At 39.0% G+C, this 20775-nt stretch overlaps 1 protein-coding gene across 2 annotated transcripts; it reads right to left on the bottom strand.

Moving 5' to 3' along the window:
* Positions 1–462: 462 nt before the first annotated feature.
* On the bottom strand, positions 463–17991 carry pabpc4 (poly(A) binding protein, cytoplasmic 4 (inducible form)). Of its 2 annotated transcripts, none has more exons than XM_067455471.1 (14): positions 17404–17991; positions 8661–8854; positions 6967–7082; positions 6382–6521; positions 6200–6294; positions 5748–5885; positions 5570–5665; positions 4742–5011; positions 3582–3795; positions 3106–3239; positions 2615–2705; positions 2312–2442; positions 943–1044; positions 463–834 (listed from the first exon to the last, which is right to left on the bottom strand). In XM_067455471.1, exons 1-13 carry the CDS (start codon positions 17597–17599, stop codon positions 946–948), a joined length of 1914 nt encoding a protein of 637 aa, XP_067311572.1. In that variant the 5' UTR covers positions 17600–17991; the 3' UTR covers positions 463–834; positions 943–945. The 2 variants fall into 2 exon arrangements, with proteins under 2 accessions (XP_067311572.1, XP_067311573.1); XM_067455472.1 differs by having other exon boundaries at positions 3597–3795.
* Between the last annotated feature and the right edge of the window lie 2784 nt (positions 17992–20775).

The raw sequence follows: 20775 nt of genomic DNA, 5'->3' as shown, positions 1-20775 counted from the left end.
TGAATACATTGGATGCACTATATCTATGTAAAAGGTGGTAAACCACAGTCCTAATAGCTTATTTGTTGTTTTATGTAACAATACTCTGTTACATCAATTGTAACAAATACTCTTTGTTTGTAATTTTTATGTGTAACAATTGTTTACATGTGTTGTGATCATGATTTATATCTTGATAATGCGTTAATATGTTGACCCATTAAATACGGTAGCTCTGTATGGATCATTTTACGGTAGGTTGACAGACAAATTTCAGAAGGAGACGAGGAGAAATGAAATGGCTTGGGTCACATGAGTTGCAGGAAAAGGTGAAATGTAATGTTAATTACATTTCTGTTACTATTGGGCCCTTGAGAATATTTAACCTCTAAAGAGACTGTTCCTGTCCTGCAAGTACAAAAGGTGTCTGTAACATGGCATTTGACTTTGCTACGTAAATAAAAAAAGAAGAGCACAGCATAGTTCATTTTAAATAGTCATCCCTTTATTTAGAGTGCCACACCACTCATGTTATTGTCATAGGACAAGTGAGGTCCAATCAAAGCAGCAAACACACAGAAGAACCAACTTTCCACTTCCTCATAGAAAAAGTCAGTCCTGGCCACAGTAGGGAGGATCTTCCCTCACAGAATTGACTCTTTTTATTATTAACTTTAGGTGATAAAAATCATTACAGAGTTAAAAATATAAACCCTGCAACAACATTTTTTCTTTATGTTCAAGTATCATTTCGTATTTTTCTTTTTTTTTCATGTTTTATTTTTTGTGTTCATATTGGTTGCCACCAGACGACACCAGACAGTGATGATCTCTCTTCAGTCTTTCAGCTTCACCCTACAGAAAACGGTTTCAAATGAATACAATTACTAATTTGAAACAAAGAAACAGCCAGGCCATTATAAGCACAGCAATTATAATATTACTAATAATAAAATAAATTACTCATCAGGATGTTGCGGCTGCAGTCACAGCAGTCACTCCCACTTTCTGTGTGGCGTCTTTCTTGGCCTGATGAGCCTGAAGCACTGCAACAGCTTCCTCCACCTGACAACACAAACAAATCATCAGTCCTGCAATGCCATCTTAGACACAGAGATTCATGGTACTCATAAGCGTATAGTTAAAGGGTTCGTTCACCCTAAAATGAAATTCTGTCATCATTTACTCACCTTCAAGCCTGTAAGACTTTTGTTCATCTTCGGAAACAAATGAAATTAATGAATTCGGAGAGCTCTGTGTGCCTCCATAGACCACTACACAACTTGACACTTCAAAAAGTTCATAAAGAAGTAATCCCTGCTGTTCAAACCGCCTGCTCCAAGCAGAACTCGAACCTGGGTCCGCCGGCATGAGAGTCGGATGCTCTCACAAGGAGGCTAAAGGCTGTAACCCTTTATCATTGGTCGCTAGAACGTCTCTTGAGGTCAGAGGAGTGAGGTTTACTTGTACAGTGACTACTAGCTGGCTTCTGTTACACTCACCCCTTAAACCTCACTCCCATCTGGGTCACGGCACCAATGTAACCCGTCCTGTTCGAACCACCCGCTCCAAGTGGGACTCGAACCCTGGTCCGCCGACATGAGAGTCGGACGCTCTAACAAGGAGGCTTCAAGGCTGCAACCTCTAGCGTCAGTCTCTAGAGCATCTCTTGAGATCAGATGATTGAGGTTTACTTGCATATTGACTACTAGCTGGTCTATATAAACAACGATCAGTGAACATAAACAGAAGCTCAAACAACACAAGAATGAACCTCATTGGTTCTCGCATGTCAAGCGAACAAACATGCTTGAGCTTCCGGTTACCATGACTGATGTGCGCATTGAATAATGTTTTTGTGAATAAAAGCCTAAATTCAATCTGTTCATCGTATAAAGTGATCAAGTTTCTTCAGGAAATTTGGACTAAACAGCTCAGTTCATATGGATTAGTTTTATGATCTCTTTATGAACTTGAACTTTAAGCGTCAAAGTGGTAGTACAGATTGTAGACAGAAATTGCTCAAATAAAAAGATCTTCAATTGTGTTTCAAAGATGAACAAAAGACTTACAGGTTTGAATCGACAAGAGGGTGAGTAATTAATAATAGATTTTTCATTTTTTGGGCGAACTATTCCTTTAACAGATAATACGCCATAATCATATATCTCTAGTCTGTGCTAGGCAAAGCATAAATCTTAATAAATTAAAGCATATTATGCCCCTGGTTCGGTCAATAGGCTTTGCATTGTTAAAAGCTTGTAACTTTCCCATTATTGCAAATAACAGCAGTCTGTTGCTGCAGGCTTTTATCAAAATTAACGACTGTCACCTTGGAGCGCAGAGACTCGTGGGACTCCAGCATGTGCAGCAGCTCAGAGTTGTCGATCTCAAGCAGCATTCCTGTGATCTTCCCAGCTAGACTGGGGTGCATTGCCTGGATTAGAGGGAACAACCGCTCACCTGAGGGGAAGCAGAACAGAAACACGCAAGACAGGCAGACAGTTTGAGATGGTTACAGAGAAGAGTAAAATAAGCAATTAATTAATACTCATTAGGCATGCCCAAAAACGTTCTTGAGAGTGTAAGGATATGTTTAGAAAGGCTGAACATGCTTACAGCCTCCTCATCTCACCAAGCATCTGTTTCTGTTCCTGAGGAGGGGCGGCAGCTAACATGGAGGCAGTGAGAGGCTCCTGACCCTGCACATGAACGGCTGGCTGAGCCTGCACAAGACCGCAACATTTTGTCTTGTAAATGGCCAGTATTAAAATTCATACAATTCTATAGGAACAAATAACAGATAAAATAAAATGCTAAAATTTAAAATTAACATTGTAATGTATATTAAGAAAAACATTTTTTAGATTAACTAAATATTACATCTAACAGTGTTTTTAAAGATTCATTTTAAGTGAGCATTAGCAAAAATAGAGTTACCAACCGATACCACAATATTTTTTTTTTCTCCAATATATCATATATTATGATGGCACCTACATATTGTGCAACCCTACTTTATCCATAAACCATCCGGGCCACATCTGCTTCATGTGGAGGGCCGACACTATGATGCTGTATGGGTAAGGAGTAGTTTTTATGTAATCCATCAGCATAATATATTACCTGTTGCAGTGTAATGGGCTGCACAACCTGAGGCTGAGTGTTTCGTATGGTGGTGGCGTACTTGTAAGGGGGCATGGCACGTGGGGTCGTCACCCCCATGGCAGGGCGAGGACCCATTGGTTGGCCAGTGCCTCCTAGAGATGAAAGGAAATTAGTATTAAAGCTATGATCAGGACACAATGAACACCAAGCACACTTGTGATCATTACATGTGTAGTTTGTGGTGTCATTCAATGGAATTATATAATAATCAGTTACATATGAACTAGAAAAAATAGATACACATTATTTTTTATTATGAAACATTAAAATAAAATAAAACCTGAATCATAATCTCCAACACCTTCAACCAACTATGCAACTCTTAAAAATCTAATCTGAGATGATAGAGAACATTTTTAGGCCACTGGGTCTGTAAAATAGGTCAAAGTTTGTCATAATAGGGCATTACATCATTAGTGGGTGGGTTTTCTCACCCACTCTCTGTGCACCTGTGGGGAGCCCGCGTGGGCCTTGGGTGGATACATTGGGTGCCAGGTGCCGTATGTTGGCACGTGGGCCTGGCTGGCGCAAATTGTTGGGCATGCCCTGGAAGCCACCCTGACCTCTGCCACCCTGCTGCTGCCAGCGAGGGTTCGGACGCATCTGGGCGAGCTGGTTTGGTGCGTAGTACGTCGTCCTGTTCTGGGCCTGTAAAGCATGATAAAGTTAATTTGATGCATTTGAAAAAAATATAAAATTAATCAGAGATTATTAAGGCCAGATTTACTAAACAGGGCAAATTAGCATGAGAGCCAATTCCAAAAAAGTGCAGATGGGAGTGAACAGTTCTGCATGTAATCTATACAAATACAAAAAAAAATACAAAAAAAAACAGACGCAGCCAGATCATATCCACACTGACCAATGCAATCTAACCGTTAGACTCTGGTATAAGTAGGTATGTGCATACATTTGTAAATCATTTTGCGTGATACATTTAAATACTCTCCTCTGATAAATTCTGCACTTGAAAGGGGAACTCCTACAAATACATATGCAATAAGGTCAGCCGTAAAAATAACCTGGTCCACAACTTTTCCTCACTAATTTGTCACTGCGCATCTTTAGTAAATCCTGATAGTGGTTTTTTAAAGCCAAAAGAGGGTTTATGCTGCCGCAAGCTGTTAGTAAATCTGGCCCATAATCAGTTAATGGGACATTTTACTACTTTAGAGCCCTTATAAATGTATTCATTTATTATCTGTACATTGTAATGATACATTGCAGATATACTATGGAAGTCCATTTCAGACACAATAAAATATTCTGTGGTGAATCATAATTATAACCTATAGGTCGAAATTATGAGATAAAATTCTAAATTATGATATGCTAAGTCCTAATTATGTAATAAATAGTCATGAGATAAAATTATGAGATAAAATAGATGTCATAATTATGTTTTCTTTATTTCACAAAGACATAGTATGTCATAAATATGACTTTTTATGGCAAAAGTTTGACACATTTTTTTAAAATAATTATATCATAATTTAGATTTCCTTTATTTATAAAATATCATGCTTCGGTCAAAGGTTTAAATGGAATTTAAATCCCAGATTTTATTTATGTCATACTTTTGCAACTCTCCCACCTGTGGCACAGCTGGCATGAAGTAACCACCGGCAGGCTGGAACTGGTTGATGATGGCGTTGGCAGGCATGGCCCTCATGCCAGCGATGCGCTGCATGTACTGGTTGGTCAGGTGAGCTTTGCGTTCTTCTTTACGCTGGGCCAGGGCCACGTACAGTGGTTTGGAGCCCACAATACGCCCGTTCATCTCTGTCACGGCCTTCGTGGCCTCCTCGGGTGAGGAGAAACACACAAAGCCGAAACCTTTGGACCTGCCCTCCTCCAACATCACCTACAGCAAGATGTACAGTGTATAAAATCTCACCTCCATCAGAGGTCAGTTTAAACCATAAATATAACTCCTTGTTACATTTGTATTATAATTAAAATTCAATAAACAAACATAACTAGATTTTAAAAAAATGCATAACTGGACCAAATTATTTCAACGTTTGTACCATCTGTTCATGCAGTACCTGCTAGAAATAAACAAATATGACAAACAAAAATGTGAGGATTATTTCTTGTTGGGTTTGAATGTGTTTAAATCATTGTTAACATATAAATTACCTCAATTTTTTAAATAAATCATGAACATGTGCCTCACATTATCAAACACTGCAGCTAAAAATAATCTTTAAAATTTACAAAATTCTTCCTTGAAGTGCCTTACACATGTACCCTTCGCTAATGGCTTTGTAGAAGGGTCTTCATAAAGGGTTTCAGTTTCTCTCTTTCAATTGAAATGGCCCTTCAAATACCATACTGTGCCCTTCAGTGCAAAAATGTTTGCAATTCGCCCAAAGTGCTGTAACAGAAATATACTTTAAATAGATGCCTTTTGACCCACCTTGGCACTAGTAATGGAGCCGAAAGGAGAGAACTCTTTACGAAGTTTCTCATCATCTATGGTGTCATCAAGATTCTTGATATACAAGTTTACACCCTGTAATATAAACAAATATACAAACAAATGAATTTTTTTTCTTTACTAAACACACAATCGCACACAAAAGACAAAAATGTACCTGATATCTGCTGATTCTCTCCTGTTTGAGCTGTTCAAACTTCCTCTTGAGTTCTGCTTGTCTCTCCATCTTTTTCTGTGCTCGGCCAACAAACACCGTCTTGCCGTTAAGCTCTGTACCGTTCATTTCTTCCACAGCCTGAAGCAGAAATACCATCACAATCAATCATTGTTTCTGTTCATCTGCTTATCTGTCAGACCATCCGTCCATCCATCCATCCATCCATCCATCCATCCATCCATCCATCCATCCATCCATCCATCCATCCATCCATCCATCCATCCATCCATCCATCCATCCATCCATCCATCCATCCATCCATCCATCCATCCATCTAGCCAATCTCTCAGTTCAATGACATTATCACTAGAGTCATTTACAGTATTGCTACATTTAAATGCATGTTTTAGCATTAGCATTATCAGTGAATCATAATACAAATTAATTTGTACCTTGTTAGCATCCTCATGCTTCTCGTAGCTAACAAACCCAAATCCGCGAGATTTCCCTGTGGGGTCAGTCATGACTTTCACACTCAGTGTTTTACCTGCAGGTAGAAACAAAAATCTTCAGTGAAAAAATCTTGACCACAAGGCCAGTCACCTCCACAGCCCGTTTATATGCTCAAACTCACCATATTTATCAAAGAGCTCCTTCAGTCTCGGATCATCCATGTCCTCCCCGAAGTTCTTGATGTAAACATTGGTGAACTCTTTGGCTTTGGCGCCCATCTCTGCTTCCCTCTCCTTCCTGGACTTGAAACGGCCCACAAACCTACAAAAAACAATGGAGACAGAAATGTGACTAATACAGAAATGCAATACAGGTTCAGACCGACAGCTGCAGACCAACCACAGATACGAAACAGCTGCAGCAGGGGAAAAATTGACATATGGCCACTAAAATGTTAGGAGACTAACGGAAGATATGTTGAAAAACATTTTTTGCCAATACAATAAAAGTCATTGTATACAGTGACTTTCACTGTATGGACAACAACAACAACAAAATCTTTTTTCAAAATATATTATTTTGTGTTCCACAAGATAAGAAAGTCACTTAGTTTTTGCATCAACATGCGAGTAAATGAATTTGACTGATTGATCAACAAACTTTCACCCAGAGGTCCTCTCTGGAACATCAGCAATTGACAACTACACACTATCCTGATCAATCTACAAACCAATGGCCATCCTTCCTGTCATGCTTAGACACTCACACCTTGCGGTCGTTCAGCAGCATGCCATTCATCTTCTCGATGGCACGGTCGGCTGCGTCCTGAGTTTCAAAGTGCACAAAGGCGTAGCCCTTAGATCCATTCTCGTCGCACACCACCTGTTAAACAGACACGGGATGAGACAACCTCAAGAATCGGATTACAGAATTTTTTGCTTACACAGCTGATCTACACAGTTTTTCTGATCTGAAATAAGAGCTAAACTCTGATACATGATTTATTGCATCAATATGGGAACTCTTTATAGAAGAAAAACGAAACATAAAAACATTCCTTTGTTTTCAAATGCTTGTTGCCGCTAATGACAGAAAAATTACACATTTAAAGGGATAGTTCACTTTAAAATGAATATTCTGTCGTCCTTTACTCACCCTCAAGTTGTTTCAAACGTGTATGAATTTCTTTCTTCAGCTGAACACAAGGAAAGAAATATTGAAGAATGTCCAAATCAAACAGTTAACTGGAGCCACTGACATTCTTCAAAATATCTTTCCTTGTGTTCAGCTGAAGAAAGAAATTCATACAGGTTTGAAACAACTTGAGGGTGAGTAAAGGATGACAGAATTTTCATTTTAAAGTGAACTATCCCTTTAAGAAACCATGCCATATATCCAAACAGTAATTAAAATACAAATGTCAGATAGTCTAAGATGGTGGTTCTTGATATTTTTCACTCTAAGACCTCCCAATATATGGTAAGATATTTCCTCTGATATATCTTTTGTACTTATGATAATTCAGCTTGTTTTCCAACTTTTTTATTAACATTAACTGAAAATGATAACTATAAAAATAAAACCAAAATGTTCCAAATGTAAGAAAATAGTGTCCATGTGATGTGACATCAGTGGGTTAGTTTGATTTTTTTGAAGCATCGAAAATACATTTTGCTCCAAAAATAACAAAAACTATGAATTTATTCAGTTTTGTCTTCTCTCAGGGCTGTTTTCAATCTCCGTTCACGACTGCTGACGTGTTATCTGGTGTGCCCAAGCTTCGTTTATAGTCTGAGGGAGACGCACGCTGTAAACAAAACAACTTTCAAAAACATGTCTAAGGATTTCGACACAGAGGAAGACACATTTTTTTTGCTCAGCCATATTTATATGAACACGTCAGTACAGTGGAGTCGGACCCGGAAGAGAAGACAATGCTGAATAAAGTCGTAGTTTTTGTTATTTTTGGACCAAAATGTATTTTCAATGCTTCAAAAAATTCTAACTAACCCACTAATGTCACATATGGACTACTTTGATGATTTTTTTATTACCTTTCTGTATATGGACAGTATAGTGTGCATACACTTTCAATGGAGGGACAGAAAGCTCTCGGACTAAATATAAAATATCTTAAACTGTGTTCCAAAGATGAACGGAGGTCTTACGGGTGTGAAATGACATGAGGGTGAGTCATTAATTACATAATTTTCATTTTTGAGTGAACTAACCCTTTAAGTCTCATAGCAGACACACTCTTTCAAACAGAGCGTTCAGATCCGAGGGCTAAAGAAAAAAAATCCCCTTTTCTAAATTATGACAATTTTTGCTGTAAAATTAATACTAACATTATAAGTGCACCACGGGAAACATTATAAAATAAAACAATGCAGTTCAAGACCCCTTTAATGGATCAATTCGTTTTTTCCAGCTTCCAAAGATATAAAAGTCACTCCTCACCTTGCAGGACAGGATGTTTCCGAAAGCAGAGAATGTATCATACAGGGCCTTGTTGTCAATGGACTTGTCCAGATTTTTTATGAAGACATTTCCAACCCCGGATTTCCTAAGTGATGGATCTCTTTGTGACCACATGATTCTGATCGGCTTTCCTTTGACCACATCGAAGTTCATTGTGTCCAAAGCTCTTTCCGCTGAAATCACCAAAACAAATGGGACATAATACATCTCTGTTCTCTACCTCATCACTAGATAGATAGACAGATAGATAGATAGATAGATAGATAGATAGATAGATAGATAGATAGATAGATAGATAGATAGATAGATAGATAGATAGATAGATAGATAGATAGATAGATAGATAGATGGATAGATAGATAGATAGATAGATAGATAGATAGATAGATAGATAGATAGATAGATAGATAGATAGATAGATAGATAGATAGATAGATAGATAGATAGATAGATAGATAGATAGATAGATAGATAGATAGCCTCTGTTTTGTTTGACACAAGTTCAACAAGAAGTTACTCCACCCAGGATCGCTGAGAGCACCTTTAAGGATTATGTGTCTGGATTGTCCCTCTAATAAAAGCTGCATTTGGATCTCCAACCTTTTGAGTTTCAGAGCAGTTTAACAGAAGATCCAGCAGCCGAGTGAGACCCAGATCCACCATGGATCTAGCACTTTAGATCATCTGCCTACGTAAAAAATTGGTCACTTGGGGACCACATTCAGGACTTTCTAGTCATTGCTAATTTCTCCGACCTCCCGGACTACACTTATTGATTTACTTTCGTTATGGACTAAATAAACAATATCAGTCTAAGCAGACCTGTGATGGTCCTCGAGAGGAGGAAGAGGAGGAGGAGGAGGAGGAGGAGGAGGAGGAGGAGGAGGAGGAGGAGGAGGAGGAGGAGGAGGAGGACGCTTCCCCCAAACATCTTTTATAGGGGGGCACTACACACCCAGCTCCACTGGCCACAGAATTTGGGCCGTTACAGTCCCATTTTAATGATTGCCAGTCCTGTGGTTCCTGTACCTTTCTGTCCTGCAGTTCCCACACCAAAATCTGTTCCCGGTCCTGAACCTATGCTTGTTCCTGTCAATGATGCACTGACTATTATTACAACAACTATTTTGTGTGTATGGGCTACACACACATTGGCTTTGTCTCCTGCACAGAGTCCAAATAGGACTTTGTCTCCTGCTCAAGTCCACAGAGGACTTTGTCTCCTGCCCAGAGTCCAGCGAGGACTTTGTCTGCTGCCCAGAGTCCAGCGAGGACTTTGTCTGCTGCCCAGAGTCCAGAGAGGACTTTGTCTGCTGCCCAGAGTCCAGAGAGGACTTTGTCTGCTGCCCAGAGTCCAGCGAGGACTTTGTCTGCTGCCCAGAGTCCAGAGAGGACTTTGTCTGCTGCCCAGAGTCCAGAGAGGACTTTGTCTCCTGCCCAGAGTCCAGAGAGGACTTTGTCTGCTGCCCAGAGTCCAGCGAGGACTTTGTCTGCTGCCCAGAGTCCAGAGAGGACTTTGTCTGCTGCCCAGAGTCCAGAGAGGACTTTGTCTCCTGCCCAGAGTCCAGCGAGGACTTTGTCTGCTGCCCAGAGTCCAGCGAGGACTTTGTCTCCTGCCCAGAGTCCAGCGAGGACTTTGTCTCCTGCCCAGAGTCCAGAGAGGACTTTGTCTGCTGCCCAGAGTCCAGAGAGGACTTTGGCTGCTGCCCAGAGTCCAGAGAGGACTTTGTCTGCTGCCCAGAGTCCAGCGAGGACTTTGTCTGCTGCCCAGAGTCCAGAGAGGACTTTGTCTGCTGCCCAGAGTCCAGAGAGGACTTTGTCTCCTGCCCAGAGTCCAGCGAGGACTTTGTCTGCTGCCCAGAGTCCAGTGAGGACTTTGTCTGCTGCCCAGAGTCCAGCGAGGACTTTGTCTCCTGCCCAGAGTCCAGAGAGGACTTTGTCTGCTGCCCAGAGTCCAGCGAGGACTTTGTCTGCTGCCCAGAGTCCAGAGAGGACTTTGTCTGCTGCCCAGAGTCCAGAGAGGACTTTGTCTGCTGCCCAGAGTCCAGGGAAGACTTTGTCTGCTGCCCAGAGTCCAGAGAGGACTTTGTCTGCTGCCCAGAGTCCAGAGAGGACTTTGTCTCCTGCCCAGAGTCCAGCGAGGACTTTGTCTGCTGCCCAGAGTCCAGCGAGGACTTTGTCTGCTGCCCAGAGTCCAGAGAGGACTTTGTCTGCTGCCCAGAGTCCAGAGAGGACTTTGTCTCCTGCCCAGAGTCCAGCGAGGACTTTGTCTGCTGCCCAGAGTCCAGCGAGGACTTTGTCTCCTGCCCAGAGTCCAGCGAGGACTTTGTCTCCTGCCCAGAGTCCAGAGAGGACTTTGTCTGCTGCCCACAGTCCAGCGAGGACTTTGTCTGCTGCCCAGAGTCCAGAGAGGACTTTGTCTGCTGCCCAGAGTCCAGAGAGGACTTTGTCTGCTGCCCAGAGTCCAGCGAGGACTTTGTCTGCTGCCCAGAGTCCAGAGAGGACTTTGTCTGCTGCCCAGAGTCCAGAGAGGACTTTGTCTTCTGCCCAGAGTCCAGCGAGGACTTTGTCTGCTGCCCAGAGTCCAGCGAGGACTTTGTCTCCTGCCCAGAGTCCAGCGAGGACTTTGTCTGCTGCCCAGAGTCCAGAGAGGACTTTGTCTCCTGCCCAGAGTCCAGAGAGGACTTTGTCTGCTGCCCAGAGTCCAGCGAGGACTTTGTCTGCTGCCCAGAGTCCAGCGAGGACTTTGTCTCCTCCCCAGAGTCCAGCGAGGACTTTGTCTCCTGCCCACAGTCCAGCGAGGACTTTGTCTGCTGCCCAGAGTCCAGAGAGGACTTTGTCACGATTCACCAGTGACAGTGCCTGTGATTACCACCAGAGAGCACTCCTCCCTGGACTGTCACTCCATCAAAAACTACATTTACGTATAATCCGTTGCCCAGACTCATCAACACTCATTGTTTATACCTGTGTCTCATTTACCACATTACCTCATTACATTATCTTGTAAGTGTAAGTCTTGTTTGTTGTTACACTGCTTCTCTGAGCATTTCCCTGGTTCTTGTCTCTTGGTTTTTGGATTTCTTGCCTGTTTTTTGGATTCCCCTTTTGCCTCTATCCCTTGCCTTGTTTGCTTGTTTGGAATCCCTGTCTGTATATTGACCTATTGCCTGCTTTGGATTATGTGTCTGAATTTCCCTCTAATAAAAGCTGCATTTGGATCTCCAACCTTTTGAATCTCAGAGCAGTACATACATATAGCATACATTGACAATAAATATCTTAATTTTAATTTAATTTAACATGTTGAAATACTGACATATATAAACTGTGCTAATGCTAGCAGATCACAGAGAGCCCCATGAAAATGAAATCTAATATACACTAATGGCTACTGAATAATACAAAAAATGACTGTTGAGGTGCTACTGGCCAGATATTTTAAGCAAAATGCCTTTTTGAAAACTGACATGGACTGATGGTTTAAGTCGTGCGACTTTTTCCACTCATCCACCATATTTATAACATCGGCCAGGCAAAGCATTGGTGGTGGATGCAAAAAGACATGAACAAAAAATATCAAGAAAAACTTATCATTGCATTTGATCAATCCCTGTTCTAAGAAAACATTTCTACAGATCTCAAAGTAACACTGACCCTAACATTCATAAACATTATATTTGATCCACACTTTTGAAAAAGCACATGACGGAAACATGAAAATCAGGTTTAAGGTTTGCGACTTTTTTCCAAAATATTTTCTAATCAAATTGATGGCATCTGAAACTGTGAGTTGACCTTTGACCTATCGTAATGCATTATGATCTGTCTCTATCTCTCTCTTTCTATTCCTCATATCATAGCCCTCCCCCCTACATACACACACACACTAAGCACTAAAAATGTCTGGTGAACAAAATGGAGCAGCCTTGTGTCTGCTGCCCTCAGCAGTTTGCAGTGTAATTGTATTGAACATGGAGTTCAGAGCTGGTGGGATCATCCAGAGAGAGAGAGACCACTGAAAATAACAACTTTCAGGCAACACAGTACATTAATACACAAACTTTTTTTTTTACCAACAATGTAGGGTTTCTGATTTCAAGCAAATCTTTTAGTTATATTTTATGACGATTTTAAATTATTAGTTAGAATGCACATGCACTGACAGCATATTGTAGTCAAAGTAATAGACTATATATGTAGTAAACTGTCATCATTGTATACAACAAACAGAATAAGCAGAAGTGTGATGTGGCTGTCCCATAAATCTGCCTGTCTGCTTGTTTCTTCAAAGCACCTCTCAGAAAGGACAGGCACAGTGCAGGCAGCCCTCACTGGCACTATATTTAGCAGTCTTGGGTCCTTTGAGCAATGTGCTGGCAGGCAGCATGTGTTCAAGGCTCTGTGTCTATTGATGGGGTTGAGACACTGGAATGCGTGTGGCTGAAGCTTACCAGTGCCGGCAACTGTTTACAAATGCAGCTGTTACATGCTGAAAACCAAACCAAGTGCATGAACAGCACATTTGCCAAGCATTTGCATGTTGTAATGCACTATTGTACTGACGCACTGTGTAAAAACTTGCTCAATACAAATTTCAAGTCTTTGAGATGTACTGTACAGGCCAAAAGTTTGGACACATTATTATTTGTTATGTTTTTGAAAGAAGTTTCTTCTCCTCATCAAGCCTGCATTTATTTGATCAAAAGTACAGGAAAAAATGTAATATTGTGATATATTATTACAATTTAAAATTATTGGTTTTCAATTTATTATACTTTAAAAGATCATGTATTTCTGTGATGCAAAGCTGAATTTTCAGTATCATTCCTCCAGTCGTCCGTGTCTCATGATCCTTCAGAAATCATTCTAATATGATGATTCATTTTCAAAGTTGGAAACAGTCCTGCTGCTTAATATTTTTTCATAACCTGTGATACTTTTTTGATAATACTTGATGAATAAAAAGTAAAAAGAAAAAAACGATTAAGTAATCATTAAAAAGTAAAAAGATTAAAAATATAAATCTTTTGTAACAACAATATACACTACACTGTAAAAAAAAATGTTTTTGTTGGTTTAACTTACAAAAGTAAGTAACCTGGTTGCCTTAAAATTTTGAGTTGATACAATGAAGGAAATTTGTGTAATAAATAAAAAACTCAAAATAATTTTGTATCTGAACCACATAAAAAAAATTCACTGCGTCATCACAAATAAAACAAACATAATTACCCAATATGCTAACAAAATCTTTTAATAATTTTTAAATAAAGGTTGTCGAAATCTCAAAAAATGTTCATTGTATTAACTCAAAATTTTAATTTCACTGAACTCAAAAAAAAAATCTATTTTTTTTTTACAGTGTACTGGTCAGTCATTTGGGGTCAGTCATTTCTTTCTTTGTTTGAAATAAATCAATAATTTTATTCATCAAGGATGTGTTAAATTGATAATAATAAATAGTAAAGGAGATTTATTTTATTTGAAAATATGTTTTTATTTTGAATAAATGCAGTTCTTTTGAACCTTTTATTCATCAAATATATTAGGCAGCAGAACTGTTTCCAACACTCATAATAAATCAGAATATTAAAATGATTTCTGAAGGATCATGTGATAGACTGGATGTCACGTGACACTGAAGACTGGAGTCACAATCCTGAATATTCAGCTTTGCATCACAGAAATAAATGATAATTTAAAGTATAATAAATTGAAAAAAAATATTTTAAATTGTAATAATATATCACAATATATTTTTATTTGTTTATTTTTGATCAAATAAATGCAGGCTTGATGAGCAGAAGAAACTACTTTCAAAAACATTACAAATAGTAATGTGTCCAAACTTTTGGCCTAGAGTAGTCACCAACCATTCATGTCTCTTATATGTAAACATGTTGACTATCAGTTGCCATTCTGAGTTTCAAAATGGAGGTGAGTGAGTTCAACTCTGACATTTTTACCTTTGTGTTGTGAAAAATGAGGACAGAATTAAGCATTTAGCACAGGAGACATATATTTCAGAACCATGCAAACTCAGATTTATAATGAAAATGAATTACTTTTTTTTTTTTTTAATCAAATAAATGCTGCCGTGGTGAGCATAAGAGACTTCTTTCAAAAACCTTTAAAAAAATGCACCGACCCCAAACTTTTGAACAGTAATGTACATTCATTAGGCCTATTGCATATTTTGAGCTGATTGAACAAATGTTTACCCTGAAGATTATTAACTCAGTGAGACGGGGGAAAACAACCTTTTTAGTATGTTGATTAAAAGTTGTAAAACTGGGTAGGTTGCTTAAAATGTAGGAAGAACTGGATAAAAAAGGAACAGAAATGGCCAGTTAACACTTATTATTGCCTCGTTTGAATAATTAGATTGTGAAATCAAGCTAAAGGTGCTCCACAATGATATTATCCCCTCTTGACACTTTAAATAGCACAAATAGGTCATGCCAGGTTGCAAAATGTGGGCTAACACACACACACACACACACACACACACTAGCACCATTCCCCTAGTGTTTGTCAGAGCACTAAAAAAATGGAGGTATCCTAATGTTTAGGTTTGCTTCTGTGTAGAATGTCTTATATCAAAGTTGATTGTAAATTTAGGCCACTTTGACTATATGGGTCAAGCATTCAGTCTAGTTCTTTATTCTGATTATAGGCTATAATTAAGCTCCATTGAGTCTTAAGCTTTTGCTTTAAAATGTTCACAATTTCCCCATTATTTTAAGGAAGAACTTGAAAAGAATATTTGAATGTTTTTCTTAACTTGATGTTATCCAGGAATAGACAAGACTAAATCAACAGAACAAAATATCATTCCTACCCAGAGAGTGCTTGGCATAAATGATTCATTCATACATGCCATGCTGCATATTTAACCTTGGTATCACTAAGTGATGATATTACTTCAGGACAATGAAAATGATACATCTTGTAATTGTATAGCAAGCTGATTTTTTGTTCCTATAAAAGCGCTTTTACTTGTGGTGCTTTTCACAATGCATATTGTTAGTGCTTTACAAATCCCTTAGTAAGCAAACCAAGTGTGATTATGAAAACACAATCTTCCTTAGACACTGGTTAATTTCATCAATGTCTTTACATCTATTTTATGTTACTATAGGCAACTGATGAATTAAACTGAAATAGATAACATTTGGCAGCTGCTTTTATCCAATGCGACTTATATTGCATTGGTGGTAAATTTATTGCTTCATGCATTTCCTGGGAACCAAACATATGACCTTGGTGTTGCTAGTGCCATGCTCTAGTGTTTGAGCTACATATGTATATAGGGTTATACTTTAGAATAATGGTTATAGTTAACATAACCAAGAGCAATATTTGTTAATGTATTAGTTAGTCTTTGTGAATGTTAGTTAAAAAAAATCCAGATGTTCATGGTTTGCTCAGAGTGTTTTAACTAATGTTAACAAGAGCTTAATAATGCATTAGTAAATGTTGAAATTAATATTATAAAAGATAAATAAATGCTTTATAAGTGCAGTTCATTATTAGTTCATATTAACTAATGTAGTTACTGTGTTATAATAACTATTAGATATTGTAGATTAATAAATAATTTCCACTATATTTTTTACTTTTTATATAAAAAACTCAGAAAAAGGTACAGTGCTGTCACTGTCGCGGTACCCTGATACAAATGTGAACCCTAAATACCTATATATGTACCCTAAATGGTACATATTAGTACAATAAATGGCACATATTAATACTTTAAGAGTTCGTAGTACCTTAAAGGTACATATTAATACGTTAAAGGTACATATTAGTACCTTTTCGGTTTTGTAACTTAGGGTACTGCCCCAGTGACAGAAATGTACCTTTTTTCTGACAGTAATAAATATTATAGTGACATAAATAATTTCTTGTACTTTGCTTTTACTTTTTAAATCGTACTAAAAAGTAAAATACTAGTAAAATAGCCTTAATACTAGTAATAAAATAAAATCTGAATAGATATTGTAACTATTGCATAAAAGTACTAGTATCTCATGGATAGTTAAACTGGAAAAGGTATTAGCAACAAAAACTGGAATATATATTAATAACAGTGGAATAAGTTCTTGTCACTATTGAAACACAATATTCAAGACAATTTTTGAAAACAGAAATGAAACTAAATGTAGAATTATATATATATATATATATATATATATATATATATATATATACATATATACTAACTAGTATCTTATATATATATAAGATGTATATATATATATATATATATATATATATATATATATATATATATATATATATATATATATATATATATATATATATATATATATATATATATATAAGATTCTAGTTAGTTAAAAATTAAATGTTAAGACAGCTTGCCATAAGGGCTGGACATAATGCGGTGTGACAGCCACAGTCATTAAACCCTGACTTTCACACAATAGGCCATATTTGGAGAATAATGCGGTCTCTTTAATATGTTAAAGATGGTAATAGCAAAGAGAAGTGAAGAACAGAGTGCTTTGGATAACTCAGAAATACATGTGACAACAGCGCACTGGGGAGAGTGCAAGCGCACGCGCTACATATCACCTCCAGTGAACCTACATTTACGCACAAAGCATGACACATTATTCCCGTTATTATGACAGCTCTGTGCATCACGTTTAAAGTCATCCAGGACGACAGGTCGCCGTCTTTCATGTCTTACCGTCCGCAGGCTGCTGGAAGTTGACGTAGGCATAGCCCAGCGAGCGCCGCGTGATCATATCCCGACACACGCGGATGGACAGCACTGGGCCGGCCGGACTGAATTTCTCATACAGCATAGCCTCCGTGATATCAGGGTGCAGGTCGCCCACATAGAGAGAAGCCATCGGATAACTCCCCGCGGTCGCTGCGTTCATGTCTCGGTGTCGTCCAAGCCTCTGAGCCCGTGTGTTTTGTCTAGTGCTGAAATGACAGTGCGTAAAGAGTGTCCCAGAACCAGGTGGACAAAATGAGTCTATTAAACTTTTACGCTACTCTCCAAATAAACGATGTCGGTAGCACTGACAGCTACAGCATATGGAGTCCGGTCAAGAGGAGCTGGCTTCAGAAATCGTCAGGGTAGTTCGAGACCTTGTCTTTAAAAAAAGCCCTTTAAAAAAACGTTTGTTTTGTTTAAAGTAGTTATTTTTTGAGGTTTTCGGTATTTTGTATTTTTTATGTATTTTTTTATTTATTTTTTAAAGGTACTGAAGAACAGTGAGTTATACACTCACGGTGTGGTGGCCGGGGAAAGAGGGTGCGTGGGAAATGCACAGGCACTTTATAGCTCGAGCGGAGGAAATAGCAGCCAGGGTCGCACTAGGGATAACAGAAAAAACGCGCTCCGAGCATGCGGTGTACATGACAGCACATTCAACGAGGAACAGCGACATCTGGGTGCAGCAGTCTACAGCACAAGGTTTCTTTTACGTGAACATTTGTCATTTTCAAAATAATGACACACATTTATTGGATCATAAAGATTTATACACTGTCAGAAAAAAACCCTAAGATACAAAACCGAAAAGGTACTAATTTGTACCTTTAAGGTACTAATTCGCACTCACTGATATGTACCTATTAAGGTACTAATATGTACCATTAAGGGGTTATAACTTTTTTTCTGAGAGTGTAAATAAAAATAATGAAACCTCACATAGTTCTCTGACCTGATATTTTATTAATGTCATGGTTTGCAAAAATGTGCACATCAGAAAAAGAAAAGCAAGTTTACCGGGCACTAAGCTTCCCTTGACATTTGCAGTGATTTATATTTTCCTGTAAATGTAAACATATGTTTATATTACTTAATGAAGTAAAGCAATTTTCAGCTTTATTTTTTAACCCGTTTAAGTCAGTTTAGTAACTTAAAGGTGCAGTGTGTAATATTTGAGCATACTATATTAACAGAAACGCAATATAGCCTAACTACAGGCGCTGGTCATTTAATTAGAATATCATCAAAAAGTTGATTTTTCCCCCACTGATTTCATTTATGGGTCTTGCACAGTGCGATTTTTCAAAATCCTTTGCGAATGTTCCTTGTACGAACATGATCCCCGATGTAAGCCATGTCACACTGTAAGATCTCAGTTGGCATTAATGTCAGACTGCACGATAGTGAAGGTACGCTAAAAACGGACGCGCACAAGAAAACTCGTCAATGAATGACGCGCTCGGTGACAGTGAGCTGCATTACACGCGGGACTGAAATGCTGGCTACAAAGAAATTTCTAGCTCTCTAGTTTCGGTCATAGTTTGTCTTGAAAAACCGAGATATTTGACGGTCATCGTAGGAGAAGTCCCACTGCAGGATTGTGTGCCAAATCTTCTGACACTGCCAGAATTTCGTCTGAGGTAAAATTTGATCGCAGTGGTCTTAATCGGCTGCCAGTGAAACTAACGATCAAAGACGTCAGATTTTAGCCTAGGATCAGAGGAATCTTTTAGGATTTTCAAAATTTGTCTTAGACGGCCAAATCGTGGCCAAAATCGCACAGTGTGCACCCGGCTTTAAAAAGTGAATCTTGTATATTATATTAATTCACAGACTGATATATTACAAATGTTTATTTCTTTTAATTTTGATTATAACTGACAACTCTAAAAAACAAAAACAAATTCAGTATCTCAGAAAATTTGAATATTGTGTAAAGGTTCAATATTGAAGACACCTGGTGCCACACTCATATCAGCTCATTAACTCAAAACACCTGCAAAGGCCTTTAAATGGTCTCTCAGTCTAGTTCTGTATAGGCTACACAATCATGGGAAAGACTGCTGACTTGACAGTTGTCCAAAAGACGACCAGACACCTTGCACAAGGACGGCAATACACAAAAGGTAATTGCAAAAGAGGCTGGCTGCTCACAGAGCTCTGTGTCCAAGTACATTAATAGGTAAAGGGAAGAAAAATATGTGGTAGAAAAAAGTGTACAAGCAATAAGGATAACCGCAACCTGGAAAGGATTGTGAAAAAAACCCATTCAAAAATGTGGAGGAGATTCACAAAGGGTGGACTGCAGCTGGAGTCAGTGTTTCAAGAACCACTACGCACAGACTAATGCAAGACATCGGTTTCAGCTGTCGCATTCCTTTTGTCAAGCCTTAAACAACAGACAGCGTCAGAAGGATCTCGCCTGGGTTAAAGACAAAAAGGACTGGACTGCTGCTGAGTGGTCCAAAGTTATGTTCTCTAAGGAAAGTACATTTTGCATTTCCTTTAGACATCAGGGTCCCAGAGTCTGGAGGAAGAGAGGAGAGGCATACAATCCACTTTGCTTAAGGTCCTGTGTAAGGTTTCCATAGTCAGTGATTGTTTGGGGTGTCATCTCATCTGCTGGTGTTGGTCCACTGTGTTTTCTGAGGTCCAAGTTTAACGCAGCCGTATATCAGGAAGTTTTAGAGCACTTCATGCTTCCACTGACCAACTTTATGGAGATGCAGATTTCATTTTCCAACAGGACTTGGCACCTGCTCACAGAGCCAAAGCAACCAGTACCTGGCTTAAAGACCTTTGTATCCCATGGTTCTTAATCGGCCGGCGAACTTGCCTGACCTTAACCCTATAGAAAATCTATGGGGTATTGTGAAGAGGAAGATGCGATATGCCAGACCCAAAAATGCAGAAGAGCTGAAGGCCACTAGAGCAACCTGGGCTCTCATAACACCTGTGCTGCGTTACACTCCACTTTTAGAGACACACCTGCGGCTTCCCTAGCACTTCCCCTCGGAGGAATCCCCACCGTCATAAGCTTGTTCCACTTCATGAAGTGGAAAAGGGAAGTTTATATGGACAGACACTTTTTTTTCCGATTTAGACCGAAGGAGCGAGTCTACTTCATATGTACACTTCAGGCAGCTAAATAATAAATACACTCCATAGTGGATTGCAAGTGATCAAGGGCTTAGGGCGTTCCAGTTCAGTCCATTGCAAAGTTTCCACCTGTAGTGGGCACTATATGCAACATAAGCAATGAGACATCCGAGTGAACGGGACAGAGGGAAGCGAGTGAAGAGCATAATAAAAATAAACTGGAAAGCACTGAGCAGT

Source organism: Pseudorasbora parva, chromosome 10 (genome assembly GCF_024679245.1).
Source record: "Pseudorasbora parva isolate DD20220531a chromosome 10, ASM2467924v1, whole genome shotgun sequence".
NCBI lineage: Eukaryota > Metazoa > Chordata > Actinopteri > Cypriniformes > Gobionidae > Pseudorasbora > Pseudorasbora parva.
The sequence above is the reverse complement of the archived record's forward strand: the minus strand, read 5'-3'. Positions and strand labels throughout refer to the sequence as shown.